At 36.7% G+C, this 19602-nt stretch overlaps 1 protein-coding gene and 1 pseudogene across 1 annotated transcript; one reads left to right on the top strand and one right to left on the bottom strand.

The window, feature by feature from the left end:
• Positions 1-4045: 4045 nt before the first annotated feature.
• LOC145053528 (Double Clp-N motif-containing P-loop nucleoside triphosphate hydrolases superfamily protein) lies at positions 4046-7843 on the bottom strand. Its single transcript, XM_079001579.1, has 3 exons — positions 6341-7843; positions 5982-6249; positions 4046-5766 (listed from the first exon to the last, which is right to left on the bottom strand). The coding sequence occupies exons 1-3, from the start codon at positions 7702-7704 to the stop codon at positions 4267-4269; spliced, it is 3132 nt and encodes a 1043-aa protein (XP_078857705.1). The 5' UTR covers positions 7705-7843; the 3' UTR covers positions 4046-4266.
• Positions 7844-16427: 8584 nt separating this feature from the next.
• Positions 16428-16546, top strand: LOC145056287 (5S ribosomal RNA; annotated as a pseudogene).
• The last annotated feature ends 3056 nt before the right edge of the window (positions 16547-19602 follow it).

Below are 19602 nucleotides of genomic sequence, written 5' to 3'. Positions count from 1 at the left end.
ACTAGTCTTAAGTTGAATTAATGTGAAGATTGAACAACATTGGACAATAGTGAAGCAACATCCGATCTGCATAGTAAGGAGTTGATCCTTTTGATAGTTTATTCACTTGGATCAAAAGATAGTTGTTCATAATACCTTCATAAGTGCGTGGCATACTTCTATAAAATCTCAAGGAGCAATCATCTTTGTCGACGCAAGCTTATTCAATACCTCAACCGCATTTTTCCGCTCCAACCACCTGCTAGATTTTTGGAAAGAGAAAGTAAAAACAAAATAATCTAAAAAAATGAATAAAATACATTAATTCTTATAAGTAGAGAGAATGAGCACTGACCACATCTTTTCAAAACTTTAACTTCACTAATGGTGTTAAGATATCAATAGGGTCAGCAAGTTCATACTCATCAATTTCCTCATGAACTGGTACATAATTTCACATACTCTCGACGACAGATTCTTGAACCAAATTCACTAGTATTTGCAAGCAAGATTTTAATTTTATAAATGGTAAATGAATAGAACCTAACAACTATCTTAAGAAGGTATTACAAGGGACAAGGAGCCTAAAAGAAACATTTACTTATTCTTCTTAAATAAATAGAACCTAACAACTATCATAAGAAGGTATTACAAGGGACAAGGAGCCTAAAAGAAACATTTTCTTATTCTTCTTTCTTGTTTTATCTTTCCTTGAAGTAATAGAATTGCTTCAACAACCATGTATTTTATATCATCTGATGACTGGACATATGTAATGTAATATAAGCTCTTATGCTCATTTGAAACCAAATAATTACTTTGGTTTTGGAGGTGCAAATGGACCTATCAAGCAGCCAATGCTTTCTCAAGCATTTCATCAACCAAATGTAATGTGCTTTTCATATCCCTTTTTTTCTTGAACAATTATCAAATAACCATAAGAGAACACCTCCAGACCTACACTTTTCTTAAGCATCCCATTTAACAAGTAAATAAGAAATAAATGTAAACTCGAAATTGGAGAGGTGGGATAAAATAATAGAACTATAGATATGGTTGGTATACCTTAAAAAGAAAAATGAGATATAGAAATCCCCTGTAACTTAATTAGTCATGTTGTACTTAATGTCTTGATTTTTTTAGTTGATATTGTCATGAAAACACCAAAGCCTTCAATAATGGTAGAAATCTTTCTATTTTCCAATTGTCAAGTCTGCCCCTGTACAAAACCAAGATACTGTACAAAAGCTTCTCCAAAAAAAATAGTAACTTAAAATGCAATGAATGGTGCTCTAGAGGCACTTTCCTAAATGGGTGATTAAAAAAAGATACCAAGATCAATATTTTTTTAGAAGTGGATGGAGCAGCTCCTCAAGCTATTGTGGAGCCCTGGACTTTGTTGAATATTTTCGGGGAAAGAGAGAGTATACAGAAGAAGTTAGGATCGATCCGTCCTGAGAGTCTTCAAAGATGAGGCTGAAAGATAAGCGAATGTGCAAAAACTTAAAAGCAACCTAGATCTCTAAACCTTCGATGGCATCTTTTGGTTGTCCGGTGGTTCGAATTTCATCTGTGAGCTTAGGATATGCAAAAACCTAAATCGCGAGGTTTTGCGAGAATGAGCTTCCCTTTGGACCATATTTGTGACTTTACAAGAGAAAGCACGGTGCTTCGAAAATTTTGGGGGATTTGGTTTTCCCCATTAGTTATTAAGAAGTGAGCACATTTGTGAAAAAATTAGAAGAACTACAATAATTTTAGGACACGTAAAATGAGTGCTCTAAATCCTTAAATTTTAGGAGAGCTGACATTATATTTGGGACACACATTTTTGTGTTTTATAACACCAGTGCGTGTCATAGTTCGTGTGTCATTAAAAACATGTTTTTCTAGTAGTGCTAGTAGGATTTGTCAATAGCTAGAGAGATATGGCAATCTCATTATTACCGAAGAAGGTATTATTGTTGTTCTGATGAACCAACCAACTACTAGGAATCCATATCAAAATTTAATTTTAAGGCGTGGATAGAGGCAATGAATTTCGAGATCCAGCCTATTGATGATAATAATGTTTGGGAATTGATTGATCCTATTAAAAATGGTAAGGCTATTGGGTATATGGATTTACAAGAAGATAACCAACATACATGGGAAAATTATAAGTTATAAATCATGACAGATAAGTAAGGGATTTAGAAAACATCATGCTATTTATATTAGACAACGAAGATAAAAAGAAATCATCAAGGATTATGAATGTGAGATTTTATACCATCCTTGTTTAACATTACAGTCGATGCCTTGACTTGAAATAAAATTGGAAAGAAATGATGGGTTCTATCTCTTTAGTTTGAGGTCATATAATTTGTGATTGATTATTATGCGGTGAGACGTCAATTAGAAGTGTATTTACTCGTAAAGAAAGTGACATGTTCAATGCACGGTTATATAGATAACCATGTATAAAACTGCATGGTCATGTAATGTACCAAAAATTTATACATGAAACTTAAAACTTGGATTCGATGTATGTTTAGATGCAACCAATAGGTTCCCAAGATATATACTATGTATTACTAGTTACTATAAGTACTTATTTGAGAATCATTACAATCTGGTGTTTATTGGTGAAAATATTTTTGTAAAGAGGATGTCTTTTCATATATGTTTATAGTTTTAACGATCTCTTAGATGGTGCATAAATCATGATCATTTTGCATTGAATCGTATGGGTTTTAGTGGGAGACTAGTGTGATGTGGACACTTATAACATGGAAATCTATTTATTGCTTTACAGCTTGTAGTTATGTTGATCTGTTTTGTGCTTATCTTTATGGATAGATTCTACTTATAAATATAATCAGTTAAGGTGTGTAATGAACCCTTAGGAGGGGAAGTTGATGGAGAACAAGCCTAATGTGACTTGGGTTTAGGCATATGAATTCATATCATACATTGCATTTACTTGATATTGTTTCTATTTCAATGTAGAAATTGATATGTTAATAATTTTTCCTAAAAATGATCTAATGGTGGTTTAAGATGTTTTCAAAGGTGTTAATATGAAAGGGGTTACTTTCAAATATATAATGTTTTCTTCATCTATATATTATTCTTGTGGTGTGTAACTTTTTGTGTAATCCAATAAGTTTTTTTGAGTCTAACATATTATTTTTTGATGTGTTTGGATTAAAGGTGAAATAATTAATCTGAACTCGAATAGATAGAAGTAGTCATGTAGACACTTAAGAATATGATCTATGTTTGAAATAGTTGAGACCTTGTAATAATACTTTAGTCTAGTCGCTAGATATCTATTTGATGTTTTTAGATTAGTGTGATCTGAACTTTTATGATCTCAAACCAAATGTTTTAAATTACCATTTGAAATTAGCATATATAATGGGTGTTTCAATAACCATTAATTTTGTGTTGCTGATTCGAAACTTCAAAAATAGCCTCCCTTTTAAGGCATGTTTTAGACATTCTCTTATTTTAACGCCATAATAATTTTCGAAAATCTCTCTCAACCTAAATCTCTATTCTCCATTTACGAATTTCTTAGAAAAAAAACTTCAGAAAAAATTTATAACATATTATGATGTATTAAAAAAATTGATAACATATTATGATGTTTATTATAATATGAAAAACTTGATGGTGTATAAATTTAGTTCTGAAGTTTGTAAAAAACAATTTTGAAATGCATATATTTTTAGTCTTTTAATATCTTGTAAGAACGTTACAAAAAACAATTTTGCAGCAAAAACTGATTTCGCAAACGTCCATTGCAAAATTTATGTAACATAAAAAAAATCTATTTGTTAAATATATTCTTTGACCATTTTTATTATTTTCTCAAATTATAAGCATGTCAAATATATTTATATTTCTAAAACACATATGTTACATTTATACACCTTTAAAATACAATTATAAAATTCAAATATTCTTATTCGATCTTTTTATGGCAAAACATGAAAGTACAAATCACTGTGCATACGAAAACAACAATAGAACCAAATACATAAATAATGAAATATAATTAGACATTATTGCTCAAAAGTGAAAAGGTAATAATTACTTTGAATATTTATACGAAATTTAAAAAGAAAATAACAAATGTTTTATAAGGGGAAACATGACGACCATTACTTTCTATTAACAGTCCTCACTTTTTCAAAACGTTTCACTATACCTCCCTATCTCCCACTATTTACATATATCGTCCCACGTGAACTGAAGAGTTCCAAATTACACCCTTCTCCCTCCAAAAGCATTTCACATTCATATTCCATCAACCACCACCTCAATTTTGCTAGGCAACCAATCGCCGCCACCACTCACCACGGAATCACGATCAGACTCCAATCGAACCACCACATCGCCGCCATGAGCCGCCACCGGTCTATTGAGCTGGCGGAAGGTTGGAACCAGTACTTGCTCAGCCCATTCCTCGAGAGTTGTCCGCCCGAACCACAACCCACCCAAAATATTCTCAACCGCTGCCTCATCAACCTCAATCGACACCTTCCCATCAACCGTACTCGAAAACGCATTCTTCACGGTTTTCTCAATTTCCCGACTAATTCTCCCAAAATTAACCGGCCTAAACACAACCGCACCATCGCTAGGGCCCACAAGCTCATGAGGCACCGAAATCGCACCATAATGTTGACCTTCATCTTCTTGATCCATGGTCAAATTGCTCGAATTGATCGAGCCATCGGCTCGATCATGATCTTCTTCATAGTCCACGGCTAGATTTAAATCAAGGGAAAGATCGAGCCCCGATTCTTTTCTCGGTTTCGTGGCTCGATCTTTCCCAGACAACCAATCGGCTCTCCGTTTGAACCGTTTTTCCCCAATCGCGAGCCGCAGCTGCCAATCTCGACTCGCGATCGACCTTAACCGCGGCTCATCGACTAGATTCTGGTCGATGTGCCCGGTTAACCAGTTCCCCGTGAGAACAAACACAACATTCCCGAGGCTAATCTCGCGCCCATGGGAATCCGCGAGCCGGCCTCTCTCCATGGCCCGTTTTATACTTCCACGAACTAACAAATCCGCTTCATCGATATCCGAAAGGACGATCACTGAAGACGGGTTTTTTCGAACCGCTTCCACGATCCGATCCAACACGGTTTTCCCACGAAAACCCGTATCCATTTCATCATCGCGGCGGGCCCCGAGCCCGAATGTGATCGGGTTCGACCCGGAAATGTGGTCAGCCAAAACCGATGCCATTTTCATCTTTCCGACCCGGTCCGGACCCGCGAACAATAACCATACACAACCTCTTGTACCGGAATCCACTTTACATTGTGTGATAGTGGTGGCGATGGTGGAAGCCGCCTCCGGCTGCCACCATGCCGCCTTCATTAAACCCTTGAGAAGCTTCTTGAATGAATCCGTATCCGCTGAATTGGCGAATTTACCCTTGTGGAAATCTTGAATCTTGGGTTCTGGTTCGGACGAGATGCAACCTAAGAGGTCCTTAACCGTCAAATCTTCATTTTCTTTAACTGGAGTTTCTGAATCTTTTTTCGGTCCAAGAACCAATTCGGTTCGAACCGGGCTCCTTGGCGGCTCTAACCGTGGCTCGAGCCGTGGCTGGATTTGTCTTAGAAGCATGTTCGGTTTGTAGGACCCGGTCAGAGGTACAACCATTGGGACTATTCGATCTAATCTTGGAGATTGATTAAAGTTTGGATGAAGTCGCAAACATGTATCACTCCATTTCTTTTGTAATTCTTGATGTTTTAAAACCAGTTGTTGATCCTTGATCTGTGAAATCCGAAACAAAATAAATAAATAAATAATAAGAAATTCGGTTCTATAATGATAAATCGATAAATTCAATTCAATAACATAATTACTTTTGAAAGTATTTCGATTCTGTTGTCGTGTGAAATCTGATTCTTTTTTTCTTTTAAAATTAATAGTACAAAACTTTAGCACAGTTTTTTAAGTTTCTTTATTGTATGAAAACAATTGATTACCTGAGATTGATCTTTGGTTTTGGCATTTTGCATCCATTGAGGTAGATTGCTCTTATCTGATGAAGATTTTTCTGATTCCTGTTTTAATTTTGCTAGCTCTTGCTCATAATCGCTTGAACATGTGGGACAACAGGCTGGCTTTCGGCTTGGATCCAAATTCTCTGATAAACGTTTTTGCATCGATATTGGTGTGTTCATGGTGGTTGATAAGTTCTTCAATTGATTTAAAGACTCGATTGAAGTACCCATAATCCCATTTATTCCCATTCTATAATAAATCGAAAAAAAATTATAAATATACCCTGAGAAATTGAATGAATTTGAGGTCAAATTTTTTGAAATTGGATTAAAATTTTTACCTTGGGAACATGCCAGGGAGAGGCGATCTTGATGTAATTGGAACTGCTTGTAAATCCCAATCGGTTTCCATGGAAGGATGATAAACTTGGCATCGTAGATAAGTCTCGCAGGTAGCTGTTCCGATCAACCACACTTTTCCGGCGACTGAACTGTATTTTGTGACTAATTTTGCCATCTCCGCCACCGCCTCACGGCCAACTGAAGAAGCAATGGTGGCCGGTGGTTGCTCAACCAGCCATTTGAGGTCGGCTACGTCGATTATAATTGCTCTGCTATCGGAAACCCCGATTCTTTTATCAATTTGCTCGCCCAATTCTTTGATCTTCGTGGGCATTAGTGATTTATCCGACATGGATGCAAGCTCTTTCTCGATTGAAAACACTTCAGCGTTCTTCAGTTCTTCTGTTAAAAATTCATTATTTTCTATTCGTCTCAAGATCTCTTTACGAATTGCTTCAGGCCCCAATTCGCCGACTAGAATTGGATTCTTTTTCTTGGGTTTTGTCATTATCTCTATAACCCTTTTTACATCATCGTTCTTTTCGTGTCCTGATGGATTTAAACTTGGGTTCCCCTGTTGTTGTTGCTGTAATCGTGGATTCAGATAAGGATTTCTTTGAGCTGATGTTTCGTCGTTCTTTTGCTGATTAACTTGCTGTAATCGTGGGTTTAAATAAAGATTCCTTGGAGAAGATGATGATGATGATAGAGTTGATTCATCGTTCTTTTGAAGATTCCCTTGTTGTAACCGTGGGTTCAAATACAAATTCCGGTTTATCGGTATTGAAACAGGGGTGGTTGCCGGCGACGGAGATGGCCGGAATCCGATCCCCAAATTTGATTGACTCCCGGAAACGTTATTACTTATCGACTGTTCGATTGTAGCTTTAACAGCCGGACTCGAAAAGCTTGCTTCACGCATGACCCGACTCACACTCGGGTCATCAAGTATCGATATAATTAGCTGTTCTAGCTCCACCTTCACCGCTAACAGCGGTTGTTGCTGTTGCTCCGGGCACCCACGTCGCTGATGGGCTTGCGCCCGTTTTAAAGCCGCCATGAGGGCGTTAGAAATCGGTGGCTCTGTGACCGCCGGAGATGACGAGGCGGTGGGGAGCCGTTCAAGCGCTACGCTGAAGCAAAGCTCAAGCGCTCGGCACTGGAGAGGGTGGGAGGAATTGGGATGAGACCGGATGCAAGCTTGCCGGAGAAACCCCGTCGGAGAGGCAAGAAGCGTGGAAGCGACATGGAGCGGCGTCGTTTGACCGTGATTCCGACGACCAGCTTCTGCTATTGAATGATTCAAGACGGTGGCCGCCTCCGTCGTTAGGGTTTGCTGGATAGTACTCAATCCTGCCCTCATAATTTACGTTATAGAATCAATCTGAGCTTCAGATTGAAAATTGAAACTGGGTTTTATACAAAATCACAAATCTAACAAAACCCTGAAACTAGAATCGTATAAGATGTAAAAGAAATCGAAAAAAAAGTGTGATCAAAATTGAATAGGGCAACTTCCCCCAAATCTCAAATGGGAAAACTTGACAAAAAAAACCGCAAACCCTATAAAAATTCAACACAAAGAAAGAAAGATGAAATTCAGACAAAACAAAACAAGACCTAGCCTCATAATTTTTCTTTTTTCTCTCTCACTATGTAGACTCAGGAAGAAGATGATAAAGAAGCCTCTCTTTTTCTCTCTCTATATGTATATGTACGTATGTATGTATAGGTATGAGTATAAACTGAAAATAAAAACAAAAATTGCTTTTTAGAAATTATTTATTAATAAGTGGGTAAGGTTATAGTTAGAGAAAGACGGTAAATTTGAGTTTATTTTCTGTTTTAGCAGAGGGAAAAAGGATGATGATGATGGAAGTGTTTGTTTGTATTCTAGAGAGAGAGGAAAAGAAGGAATTGATCAAGGATTTCTGGAAACTAAATGCTCGACACTCTACACTCTATAGCTTTATTTTAGTTTTTTATTATTTTTTAATAAATAAATAGTATATCTTATTTTAAAGATAATGAAGTCACAAGCTCCCTTTTGTACCCATTCTCTCTGTATATATGTGAATCTTTAAAATTGGAATAAAACATAAATGAATCATCTTTCCAACTACTATATTTTAAATTCCATTAAAGTATTTCTTTTGAAATAAAAATATATGTTAAATATATTACAATCAACGATTCTAATAACTAATTAAGTATAAGAGCATGTTCGGTTATAAATTTATATTACAAGTGCATCAATGTTTTATTTAATTAATTTTTGAGAAATTGAGTAACTAACTAATATGAATGTCTATTTGACACAAATATTTTCCTTTTTTTTGTAAAATGATTAATTTGTCCGGAACACATGATTCCGGAGTAGACTCGAAATTCAGAGTAGCCGCCAAAATGTCATTCCGAAGTTTTTATTTTTTTTTCGGACAAAACTGCAAAAATAGTCTCTGTGATATATATTTTTTTGGAGTTTTGGTCTAAACCACGATTTTTTAAATTGGAGGTCCTTTTAAGCTAGTTTCTTTGTGTTTTTTATCCCTCAATAAACTAAAAAGATTATTATGCCCTTCTGATATATTTTTATGTTTTTTCTATTTAATTTAAATGAAAAATAAAATAATTAACTAATTTGGGGCCCACATATCTCTCTCTCTCTCTCTCTCTCTCTCTCTCTCTCTCTCTCTCTCTCTCTCTCTCTCTCTCGCTCGCTCTTTCTCTCTCTCTCAGAATAAAGCACACAACTCATTTTTTCTTTTGATCTCTACTTCAACGAATACGAAGGGCAGCCACCACACCACCTGCCATCGCCCTCCTTTGGTCCGGTATTACACCCCACCACCGTTGCTCCACCATTCCTTCCTCGTTTCACCCATGAACGTCGTCGGTAACAAAGAAACGAGAGCAGGACCGATGAGGCAAGGCATCCACCACATCCGCACCACCATTATTCTGCCACCAGCCCATTACTCCACCCTCCTCTCCTTTTTGAACGCTAAAGGCAGAAATGGTCCAACTTCGACATTGGAGTGTGTGTCTTTTAATTTTTCAGTGTGTGTATTGAACCCAAATCAGCTATGGGGGTAGCATCAGTTTTCGAATTAGCTTGTGCAAATGAGGTTGTTTGAACACTAAGGTTATTTCTTCCATGAAACAATTAGCCTGCTTGAGTTCTGGGTCCAAAGCTTCAACCATGGAGTTCACTTCGTTGAAATACCTTCATGCCCATTCCGCTAGATTCATATCCCCATCTCCTTCCTGTAGTTCTTTTCCGGTTACCAATTCTACAAGATTCATACACCAAGATCTGAGATTTATTTTATTATATGAAAATCAAGAAATTTAAACATTTAGAAACTAACCTGTAAGAAATTGATATGAGGGGAGGAAGGAGTAAGGGTTGGGGCTCCTGTACTCGACAAAATAAACACGGTTGTGGTGGGTTTTTAACATGACAATGGGGTGTGGCGGAGGGACTTGCTCTGATGGCAAGCAGGGGTGGTCCTTGGTTGTAAGTGAAGAAGAAGAAGGAAGGGGAATGTTGGTCGTGTGTGTGTGTGAGAGAGAGAGAGAGGTATGTGGGCCCTTATTTTATTATATATATAAATACCTATATGGAAAAAAGAAAACGGAAAATAAATATAATAAGATAAATTCAGTCTTTTCAGTTTACCGGAGGACCAAACTCACAAGAAAACTAGCTTAAAAGGACCATCAATCTAAAAAAGTCGTGATTTGGACTAAAACCCAAAAAAATTCATACCACAGGGACCATTTTTGCAATTTTGTCTTTTTTTATGAACTTTTATTTATTTTTTTTAACTGTTTTTGTTTTAATTCTAATTTCAATTAATGGTTTGTGGTTTCTTTATATATTTTATGTGTTTTATTATGTTCTTTTTTTTTACATTTTCAACTTTATATTTATATGATTATAAGTTAAGCGACCTCATTTTTTTCACATGAAGCAAAATATACTGTCAAAACAAACAATTATAAAATTTCAAATTTGTTCAAATAATAATAAAACCTTCATATGATCGCATATTTTTGACCTATACTTCATGCAATTTGTGTAAATGTATGAGTAGGCACGGGTCTTGGTGCAATTATTTATTGTAACATCTTCAACTTTGAGCTGAAATTTTTCATCTGTTTTTGGTAAAAAAAAAATATTTTTTAAAAAGATATTTAAATTTAAATAAATAAATAAAAGGTTAATTTGGATTAATAGAAGTTTATAGAAAGTTTATCTTATTGGCACCATAGTGATCTATATACTTCTTAGAGAGCAATTTTTATAATTTAGTATGACATTTATAGTAATTTCCATCTATTAAGATACGGTTTTCTAGCAAAAATCACAATTTATTTTAATTGGATGTCATTTTGTCGACTTTTTAGTAATTATATGTAGATAAATTTTACCCTAGACTCTTACTAAAATTAGAAATATCATATGTGAATCTTTCTAAGCCTCGAATTGTGCACCGAAATGAAAGGGAGCGAGAGACGGTGAGGCTGACTTAAGAATGAGTGTTTTCTTAATCTAAGGACAAAACCGATGAGAAAAACATCATAATTCTAACAAGAATTATTTGTAGGTCAATCACTTAGACATATTGAGAAGGTTTGAAGATCATGGAATCGAAAATGTAAGCATAAAAGCTTCGATAGCTAAAGTGAATGAGATGATGTGATCATAGATTGTTATGAATCTAAAACACAAATAGAGAGAACAAATCGATTTCAGATTAATACGAGGAATAGAAGAATCAGATGAGTAGGAGAAGGTGAAGTGATGGATTTGTTTTCTCGGGGGTTCATGGTGACACTTATGACTCCGGTGGAGGAGAAGAAGCTCTGATATTTTGTGATGCTTCTTCGTCGATGCTTCAAGATGCTTAACTAAGTTTTCAACGACAAAAAAGGTAGATTTAATACTGAGAATTTTAGATAGTGAACTTGTTGGATTAAGGTGTCTAAGCTCATAAATAAATTGGTATATTCTTGTAATCAAAAGCAAAGTTCTTTTTAGGTTGTCATCATAACTAGAACTTCGTTAGAATGATACTTGTGGAAAGAGGATAAATTTATTAGTTTATTATATGATTAATAAATTGTAATAAATGATTTGTTAATATATTAACTGGAAATAGATAGTTGATTTGTTAACCTATTATGTAATTAATAAAACTAATATGAAATCAATAGTTAAATAATTGATTTGTTAATTTATATGATTACTAAATTAATATGAAATCAACAAGAATTAATTAATTATTAATCAGAATTAATCCAAAATTAATTCAGGATTAACTGGAATTATATTAAGGTCCAAGGGCTAAATTGAAATTGTTCTTAATTAAGGCATCATTCTTTTGGTGTTAAGCTTTCCAAGACCAACAACTACAAGGGATTGAATTGATTTGTTTACTACAACAAATTAAAGATATGTAACCCCAACTTGGTATTTTCGATTACATTAGGGTTCATGTTAGGTTTTGTTGTTCATTATATGTTACCTTCAAAGTGTTAGACATAGATCCTTATAGGTTTCATGTGCCCTTAAATGTTAAGTGATATTTCACATGTACATGTCTACTATAACCTATAAAACTCATCACTGGTATCAGAGCTTTGTTGTCTAATATTGACTTTGCATGAGAAGAATTGAACAAAATTTTCTCGACATGTTGGTTTTACGATGTGACAAACCTTCTGTCATGATGTGAAGTCAATTTAAATTTGATTTCAAGATTTTTCTGCCTAATTTGATTAGTAGGGTTATTTTTAGTGATTATCTAGTTTTGATTCAGGTGAAATCCAAATTTTGAATGTCTTGCATGATTAAATATAAAACCCTAAATATTAGGAGATAATCATAGAGTATATAATTTTTAATTATATTAATTAAATTGAATTATCATTATGGATTTAATAATACATTTAATTACAAGATTAATTAAAAGGTAATTATAAAATCCATGTTGGATTTAAATTGATGAATTGATTATATGATTAATTTAGATAATTAACATTTAAACCTTGTATTTTAAAATTTTTATAAGACACCCTATACATATGTATAAGACTTTAATATTATATGTATAACTAAAAGTCAGTCAATTCAATAGTAGGCCTTATTCATGAAGCCAAATTCTAAGAGAGGTATAAGGAAACGACCTATAAAATGAGCATTGAATGAGTATCTTTTTCAACTACCGCTTCTTTGTGTGGTGAAGGGTCATTAGTTGAACGGTTTTGATAAGACATAATCATATTAAAAGTATAATATATATAATAATAGAACCTTTACAAAAATTGCACTCCAGTTAGTTTAAGAAAAATGTGAAATTATATGTTAATCCATGAAAATTCACATCATTTCCTTATGAGTCGTTAGGGGAGCGTATGTGGTTAACCGACACACTAATGTGGGACTATAAAGATGAAATGATGAAACAACTCGTGTTTATAGTTGTTGATGGAGTGTGTGTGGTTAATCGACATAGCAATGAGAGATTATAAATTGATTGAGGGTGTTTGAGCGAGTGTGCATGGTTATTCACATCTTAATTTTGATCCTCGACATAAATACAATGGGATTAAAAATACTCTGACCAAGAGTTTATACTTTAAATAATAAAATATTTAATTAAGTATACGTGCCTGCATTCATACTAAATTCCGTGTCACAATGACAAGAACAAAAGTATTACGTTTGTTGAATATCACAGGTAAGCTCGGGGATGTATGGTCAGTCTTGGGAGTGGCATAGCCTGATCAACTATGTTGGTCCGAGGAGTGATTAGCACATGCCCAAGAATGGTTGTGATGTGTCAACAAGTCTAAAAACTTACCAACACTACCACAATGAGAACATTAGAGCAGATTATAGGTCTAAAATACTATGGGAGTATTTTGTGTTACTATAATTACTTACTTGAGAACTAAAAGGATCTTCATTACTAAATAGATAGTTGCTAAGTGGATACACCAAGGTTATATGTAACTAGGATGTCATAGACTTAGAATCTGTGAAATTTTTGCTTTCCCTCTATTCCTTGTGAATTTGGAGTTAAGGTCACTTATTCGAAGGCCTATCCTGTTTTGCGTACATATAACTGGTATGCACTTTACAAATAGTGATGTAATTAATGAAGATTATCTAATAATTATCTAGATAGTTCGTCTAATAATTATCTACTTACCCCAATTCTCGTGTAGATAACATGGCTAGACTCCATCCCCACGGCAACCCGTACCTTCCGAATGAAGGCAATGTTGGATGGTTTGGAGAAGAACCCGAGAATGATCATCCAATCCCTTTGAATGATCACCATGCTGAAGACCTTTCGGATGGTGATAACTCCGAACCCGAGGTTGAGAACCTACATCCGGTAGCTCCCATTCCAAATCCTAACCCTCGTCCGGCTTTTCATGGCCCGACGCCTCCTTAGGTAGAATGCTTGGAAGTATGGAGCGAAGATCAAGATCAACCTATGTTGTTTAATGGAGACCGAAGCTTCTACAACCAAAACGAAGGGAGCTCAGCAGACAGAGTTCTACCAATACTGATCTGTAGAGTTGCCTGAAACGAAATTCAGGGCAGGACGGCTCTCCAACGTATCGAAGAGGTTAATGCCAATGCAAGAATGCATATCATTCGCACCAATCGCCTTGATCACACAAGTGAGAGATCCGAGAGAAACCATGAGACCCTACTACAAGCACTAGCTGAAACTCGAGCCGAAGTCTTAGAGCTCCGAGTACGCCAGAGGGTGTATGAAAGACACCCGCTTGATATGGAATGTCAACTAGCTAAACTAAGGGTTCACCATAGGGGTGACCATCGCCAGTAGGAGATACTTTACCTTCCTTCTTGGTTTTAAAGAACCGTGTTCCGGTCTATATTCTGGGTAGCACTTTTCTATGTGACTACCTTGTACTGTAAGTACTTTTAGTTAGGTCTTTATGTTGTCACAGACTTTTCTACTCCGGATGTGATGTAAGACCTACTACAAGGTCAATTTTCCCGAACTTATTACATCTTAAACATCGATGTTATTGACAGTCGGCTAACTACCGTGTCACTCTTTGTTCAATTTCCTTCTTTGGAGTCTATCTGAAATTTGCTTTAGTCAAGTCATTGGACTATAGTAATTTAACTCCGGAAACATTTCCAAGTCTTTTTCAAAGGTTGGATCATATTATCCACCAACCAATAATACCTCGGCTTGAACGACAAAACGTCTTAAGACCATTCTACAAACATACTTCTATTCCATACTAGGACTGCATCATAGGGATGTAGGTCAAACCTTTGAGAACATACCCTTACTCTTTTCATGAATGATCGGGCTACATCTAAGTTCAACCATATTAGCTCACGAACTCCTTTTCTTTCGTGTTACAGAATCATGTCGTCATCCAGAAATAGTCAGCCGAACAATGAAACCCCTGCCTTTCCTATGGATGCCGCTACTTTCCAAGTCACAGTCACGACTGCCGTAACGGCTGCCGTGGCAGCTATCCTTGCAAACCGTAGCGCTATCAATGCAAGCTATGCTGACAAAGGAGTTGACCACCCCGATAGTAGTATCAATCAAGGAAGTCATCAAATGGTAACAGTCGCAGGCTCGCAAAGCCGAAAAACAAAGAACAGGAAACGAAAGCGCCAAGCCCAGAAGGAACGCAAGCGATCCCAAAGACTTGCCATGAAACAGCAACAAGTGGCAACCCCTGCCATCCCATTACCGAGCAGACCATACGAGGGAAAACTTCCGAAGTGTGATAAGTGTTGTTTTCATCATCATAGGGCTTGCCATGAAATGCAATGTTGCAATTGCCTAAAAGTAGGGCACCATGCTCGTAGTTGTGGAGCACCAGCACGACCCATCACTCAAGCCCCTGGCATCGAAGTCAGCCAGGCTTGCGATGGTGGTGGTAAATCTGGACCCTATGAAAGGAAAATTTTAAAGTAGATGAACAAGGAAAACACCCGTGTCCACATACATCCAACTCGACACCTCGTTTCCACCACCAAGGCTAGTACCAGCCCGATATGTCACTAATACGGTGAGACAGGGCACTTGAAGAAGGATTATCCAGTAACAAAGAACTCCAATGCAGACGGGAAAATACTAAAGATCACTGCCGCAGGAGAGACTACTCCGAACCCACGTTAGTGTAATTAAGGCGTTTCGTTGTTTAAAACTAGTGCAACTAGAGTCTTATCTTTTGCGAGATCCCATCATTAAAGGGATGCTCGTGCTGCGTATACTTGTCTTTTGTAGTATACCTAGTTCGCAACAATAGTCTTGTAGTAAATCTATAGTACTGTAACTCTGTTAAAGGTTGGACTATTGGGTTTTGTCTGTAACGCCTTATGTTAAAATCTAATGTCTTTAGTTCCCATATGATTCCGACATTATCATACAACTTAAGTCAACTCGATCCTCGCAATACCAGTTTCGTGCGCACATCTTTTTCTCCGAAATCGTCGTTCTAGCGAAGCCATCACCGAAGTACTCATGCATGGAGTACCTCATGTTTTCTATCCTTTCTAAAGATATCTCAGCAAACCTCCCCGAAGTACCACTCATACTGTACGTCAAGTTCAATCCAAATACCCATACATTTGATCTATCACTGAAGAATGTATACATAAGGGTGGTATATAATCAAGGTTCTACAGGTTTAGAATTGATGATTCAACTTTAACTCTTTTCCTCATTGGGATGTGAGGTTAAAGAAGAATCATTTATTTGACTACCTTTTCAATCTTAATTATATACGGCTCGTATACTCGAGATTGTGATTGACGAACCATGTATGACTTCTAATATGAACTTCAGGACGGAGACTGCCCAAGATTACGAGTGCTCGCATCGTCATGCGAACAAACTTAGAACCCAATATTGCTCCTGTAACCCGATCGCCCTACAGTCTCACACCAAAGGAGATACAAGAACCGTCCGGACAGCTTAACGAAAACTTAACAACGGAATGAGAAGACCAAGCTCCTCACCTTTGAGAGCTCCAATCTTATTCTTCAAGAAGACAGACTTCAGCGGATGCGATCATACCAACGCTAATGCACCGGATCCCATCAGAACTCTGCAGTTAAGCTTGCTTAGGCGAGAGAATTACTAGTATGGGTAACACCTTGAGAAGTCCTCGTGGTGCAGAGCTCGACAGGACTTCCATTGGAAATCATTACCTTATGCCTCACATTGATGAAGTGCTTGATCAACCGCAAGGAACGAAGTGCATTTCAGAAATGGAACTAAGATCCGAAAATCACCAGTTACGAGTGTTAGTGAAGGATGTCCCGAGGGCAATCTTCCGAACTCGATGCGGACGCTACGAGTCCGTAGTGATATCCTTCGGATAGGACCAATATGCCCATAATATTCATGAACTTAATGAATAGGGTACGCCATTCTTACTCGGATCAGTTCGTCATTGTCCTTATAAATGACTTACTTATCTACTCTTGTAGTAAGAAGGAAATCATGAAGAACATCTACAAACGAACCATGGAAACATTACGATCAGATAAGCGTTACGCGAAGTTCTCTAAATACGAGTTTTAGATTCGAAGAGTCGAATTCCTAAGACACATTATTAGTAATGTGGGAATTCTTGAGGACCCTTCCAAAGGTCAAAACCGTTGAGAATTTTTCAACACCGAAGACGCTTACGAAATTCGCCAAATTCTAGATCCCACTGACCTATTGTCAGGATTTCATTCAGAACTCCTCGCAAATTACAGAACCTCTTACGACTTTGACTCAGCAGGGAGTGGCCCTTGATTGGGAAGAGAAGCAAGAAAAAGAAACCTTGGAATTCCAAGTGAGAGACCAAATCCTTTTGGAAGTCTCACTCTGGGAAGGGCTTGATACGCTTCGGAAAGTGTGGAGAGCTAAATCCAAGATAGTTAGGACCTCCGAGATTCTTACCAGAATCGGCCATGTGACTCATAAACCCAACCTACACCGCGAAATTTGTAGCGTACATTTCACCCTTCACGTCTCGAACTTGAAAACATATCTTTTCCGACAGGACTCTCGATATCCCACTCGACAAGATCGAGATCGATGAGAGCCTCGCCTTCGTGGAAGAACCGTAGTAATCATGGACCAAGGAGTCAGGCAAACAAGGCAAAGCCGCCTCCCATTAGTGAAGGTTCGTTGGGATACCAACCGAGGACCCGAATTCACTTGTGAGCGCGAGAACCAATCGATTAGGAAGTATCCCCACCTCCATACTCGATTTTTCATGGCTACTCCTCACCTAAATTCTAATTTCAGGACGAAATTCCCGCTAACAGAGGGATGATGTGACAACCCGAAATTTTCTATTTTGTACAACCCTTCACTTCAACAGAAGTCGAAACAGTTTCTGCTAATTTTCAAAGCTTTTGGAATAAGTTTGAATATTTTAGGATTAGTACTTTATGAGATATCAGGAGAGAGGATGTCCTAGGGTTTATGGTACATCATTAAAGTTCCAAAAACTCCAAGAGTTTGGAGTTTACGACCCAAATGGCATTTCAACCGTAAACTCCATGGAGTATATCTATGGCACTTAGCCATTTTTACTTCATTTCTTCCATTTCATCTAGAGAAAACCCGATTTCTCTCCCAAGGACCTTCAAGATTTCGTCCCAAATTGTAAGTACTTCTACCCTAGAGTGTATTAAAGCTTATTACATGTCCATATTAAGGAAATCACTCATGAATCACAAGAACAAGGTGTTTACGGCCCAAGATCTTCTTAGGCCGTAAACCCTAAAAAGGGTGCCAAAGTGTGCCCTAGCTCCTTCCTTATGCTTAGGACTTAGCATAGAACCTTTCCTTGATGAGTGTAGCACCTGAAAAACACCAAAAACCTCCATGTTTATGAGTTTACGGTTTGGGAATCTCCCAAAACCGTAAACATCCCCAAGGAGTGTTTTGATGCCCTTAACACCTTAGTAAGCCTTGGATATTAGCATGGAACCTTACACCATTGAGTTAGGGACTTCAAACTTCGATTTGGTACTTCTTACCATGAGTTTATGGCCGTAAACTCATGGGGAAGTGGTCCCCAGGCCGTAAACACAAGTTAGGGTCATTTTTGGACCTTAAACTCACTTAGCCTCTTGTTTAAGCTTTGGAGCACTTAACCACTTAAGTCTTTATAGTTTTAAGCCCCATTTGGTGACCTAACTGTGAGTTTATGGCCAGGAGTAAACTCCCCTAGACCGTAAACTCCAACAAACATGGTCCATTGACCATAAACTCCCGTATAAGGCCTTGCACTCCTTTGTTGCAACCCAATGGCCTCCTAACACTTTGACCAAAGTGTTTTCCTCACATTAGGATTTTTATACATGTTTAATTAGTGTTATAATCACTAATTATATATATACATATGTCTTCATATGTTATTAGGATCATTGTGTGTGTCTAAGTCTTCACTTGACACCAAGCACTTGTCCGACACTTCCATCCGATCCGCTCACTGTAGGTGAGTTCATACCCCTTAATCAATATTTTAAATGTTTTTATATGCTTTTATGGGGGGATAAAAGTTGAATCATGCTAGTTATTATATCAATCACATGTGATTAATAAGCAACATACAAATAGATTTACTACTCTTTTAGTTGTTTTACCAAACATATTACTTCAAATGGCTTTCCAAAACATTTTTACCCATTTAATACTCTTTTTTAAACTATTCTTACCAAACTGCTTTCAAATTGTTTTACAAACTAACATCAAGTCATCCTTTCTTAGTTACTAAACTTTTCAATGGTTTTACAAAACTTCTTTTATGCTTTTATATTGTAAATTGCATGCCTATATATGTATAGTTATATAAGTAATGTTTAAAGGACTTAGGAAGGCAAGCTCGCTTTATCTCTTTTTCCTCGTTGGGATGTGGCTTTAGGGTATCGGTTATCCGTCCGAAGGTCGTCTAACTATTAGTTATATATTATGTATACATATATAGACATAAAAGTTCTATCAGTAAATTCAATACCCTTGGGTAGCAAGGGTATACGTTCAGGTTCATAAGTACAAGTCATATTGCTAGTAAAGTACAATAGGCATAGTTTAGGAAGTTACTAATGCTATTACTAGAACAAAGAATCATACAATGAGTTAGTACATTTCAATACTTGCTAGATAGAGAGAATGCACAATACAACTAGTACACACAGTACATTTTAATACTTGCTAGAAAGAGAGAGAAC

This window comes from Lactuca serriola, chromosome 5, assembly GCF_051521515.1.
Source record: "Lactuca serriola cultivar US96UC23 chromosome 5, Lser_US96UC23_V15, whole genome shotgun sequence".
NCBI classification, from domain to species: domain Eukaryota; kingdom Viridiplantae; phylum Streptophyta; class Magnoliopsida; order Asterales; family Asteraceae; genus Lactuca; species Lactuca serriola.
The sequence above is the reverse complement of the archived record's forward strand: the minus strand, read 5'-3'. Positions and strand labels throughout refer to the sequence as shown.

Excerpts from the sequence above, each read along its gene's own strand:
- LOC145053528 (XM_079001579.1), bottom strand. The coding sequence starts at position 7,704 with ATGAGGGCAGGATTGAGTACTATCCAGCAAACCCTAACGACGGAGGCG. Across the intron at positions 6,250-6,340 it reads CTCCCTGGCATGTTCCCAAG|AATGGGAATAAATGGGATTA; the intron begins GTAAAAATTTTA and ends GATTTATTATAG. Across the intron at positions 5,767-5,981 it reads AAACCAAAGATCAATCTCAG|ATCAAGGATCAACAACTGGT; the intron begins GTAATCAATTGT and ends CGGATTTCACAG.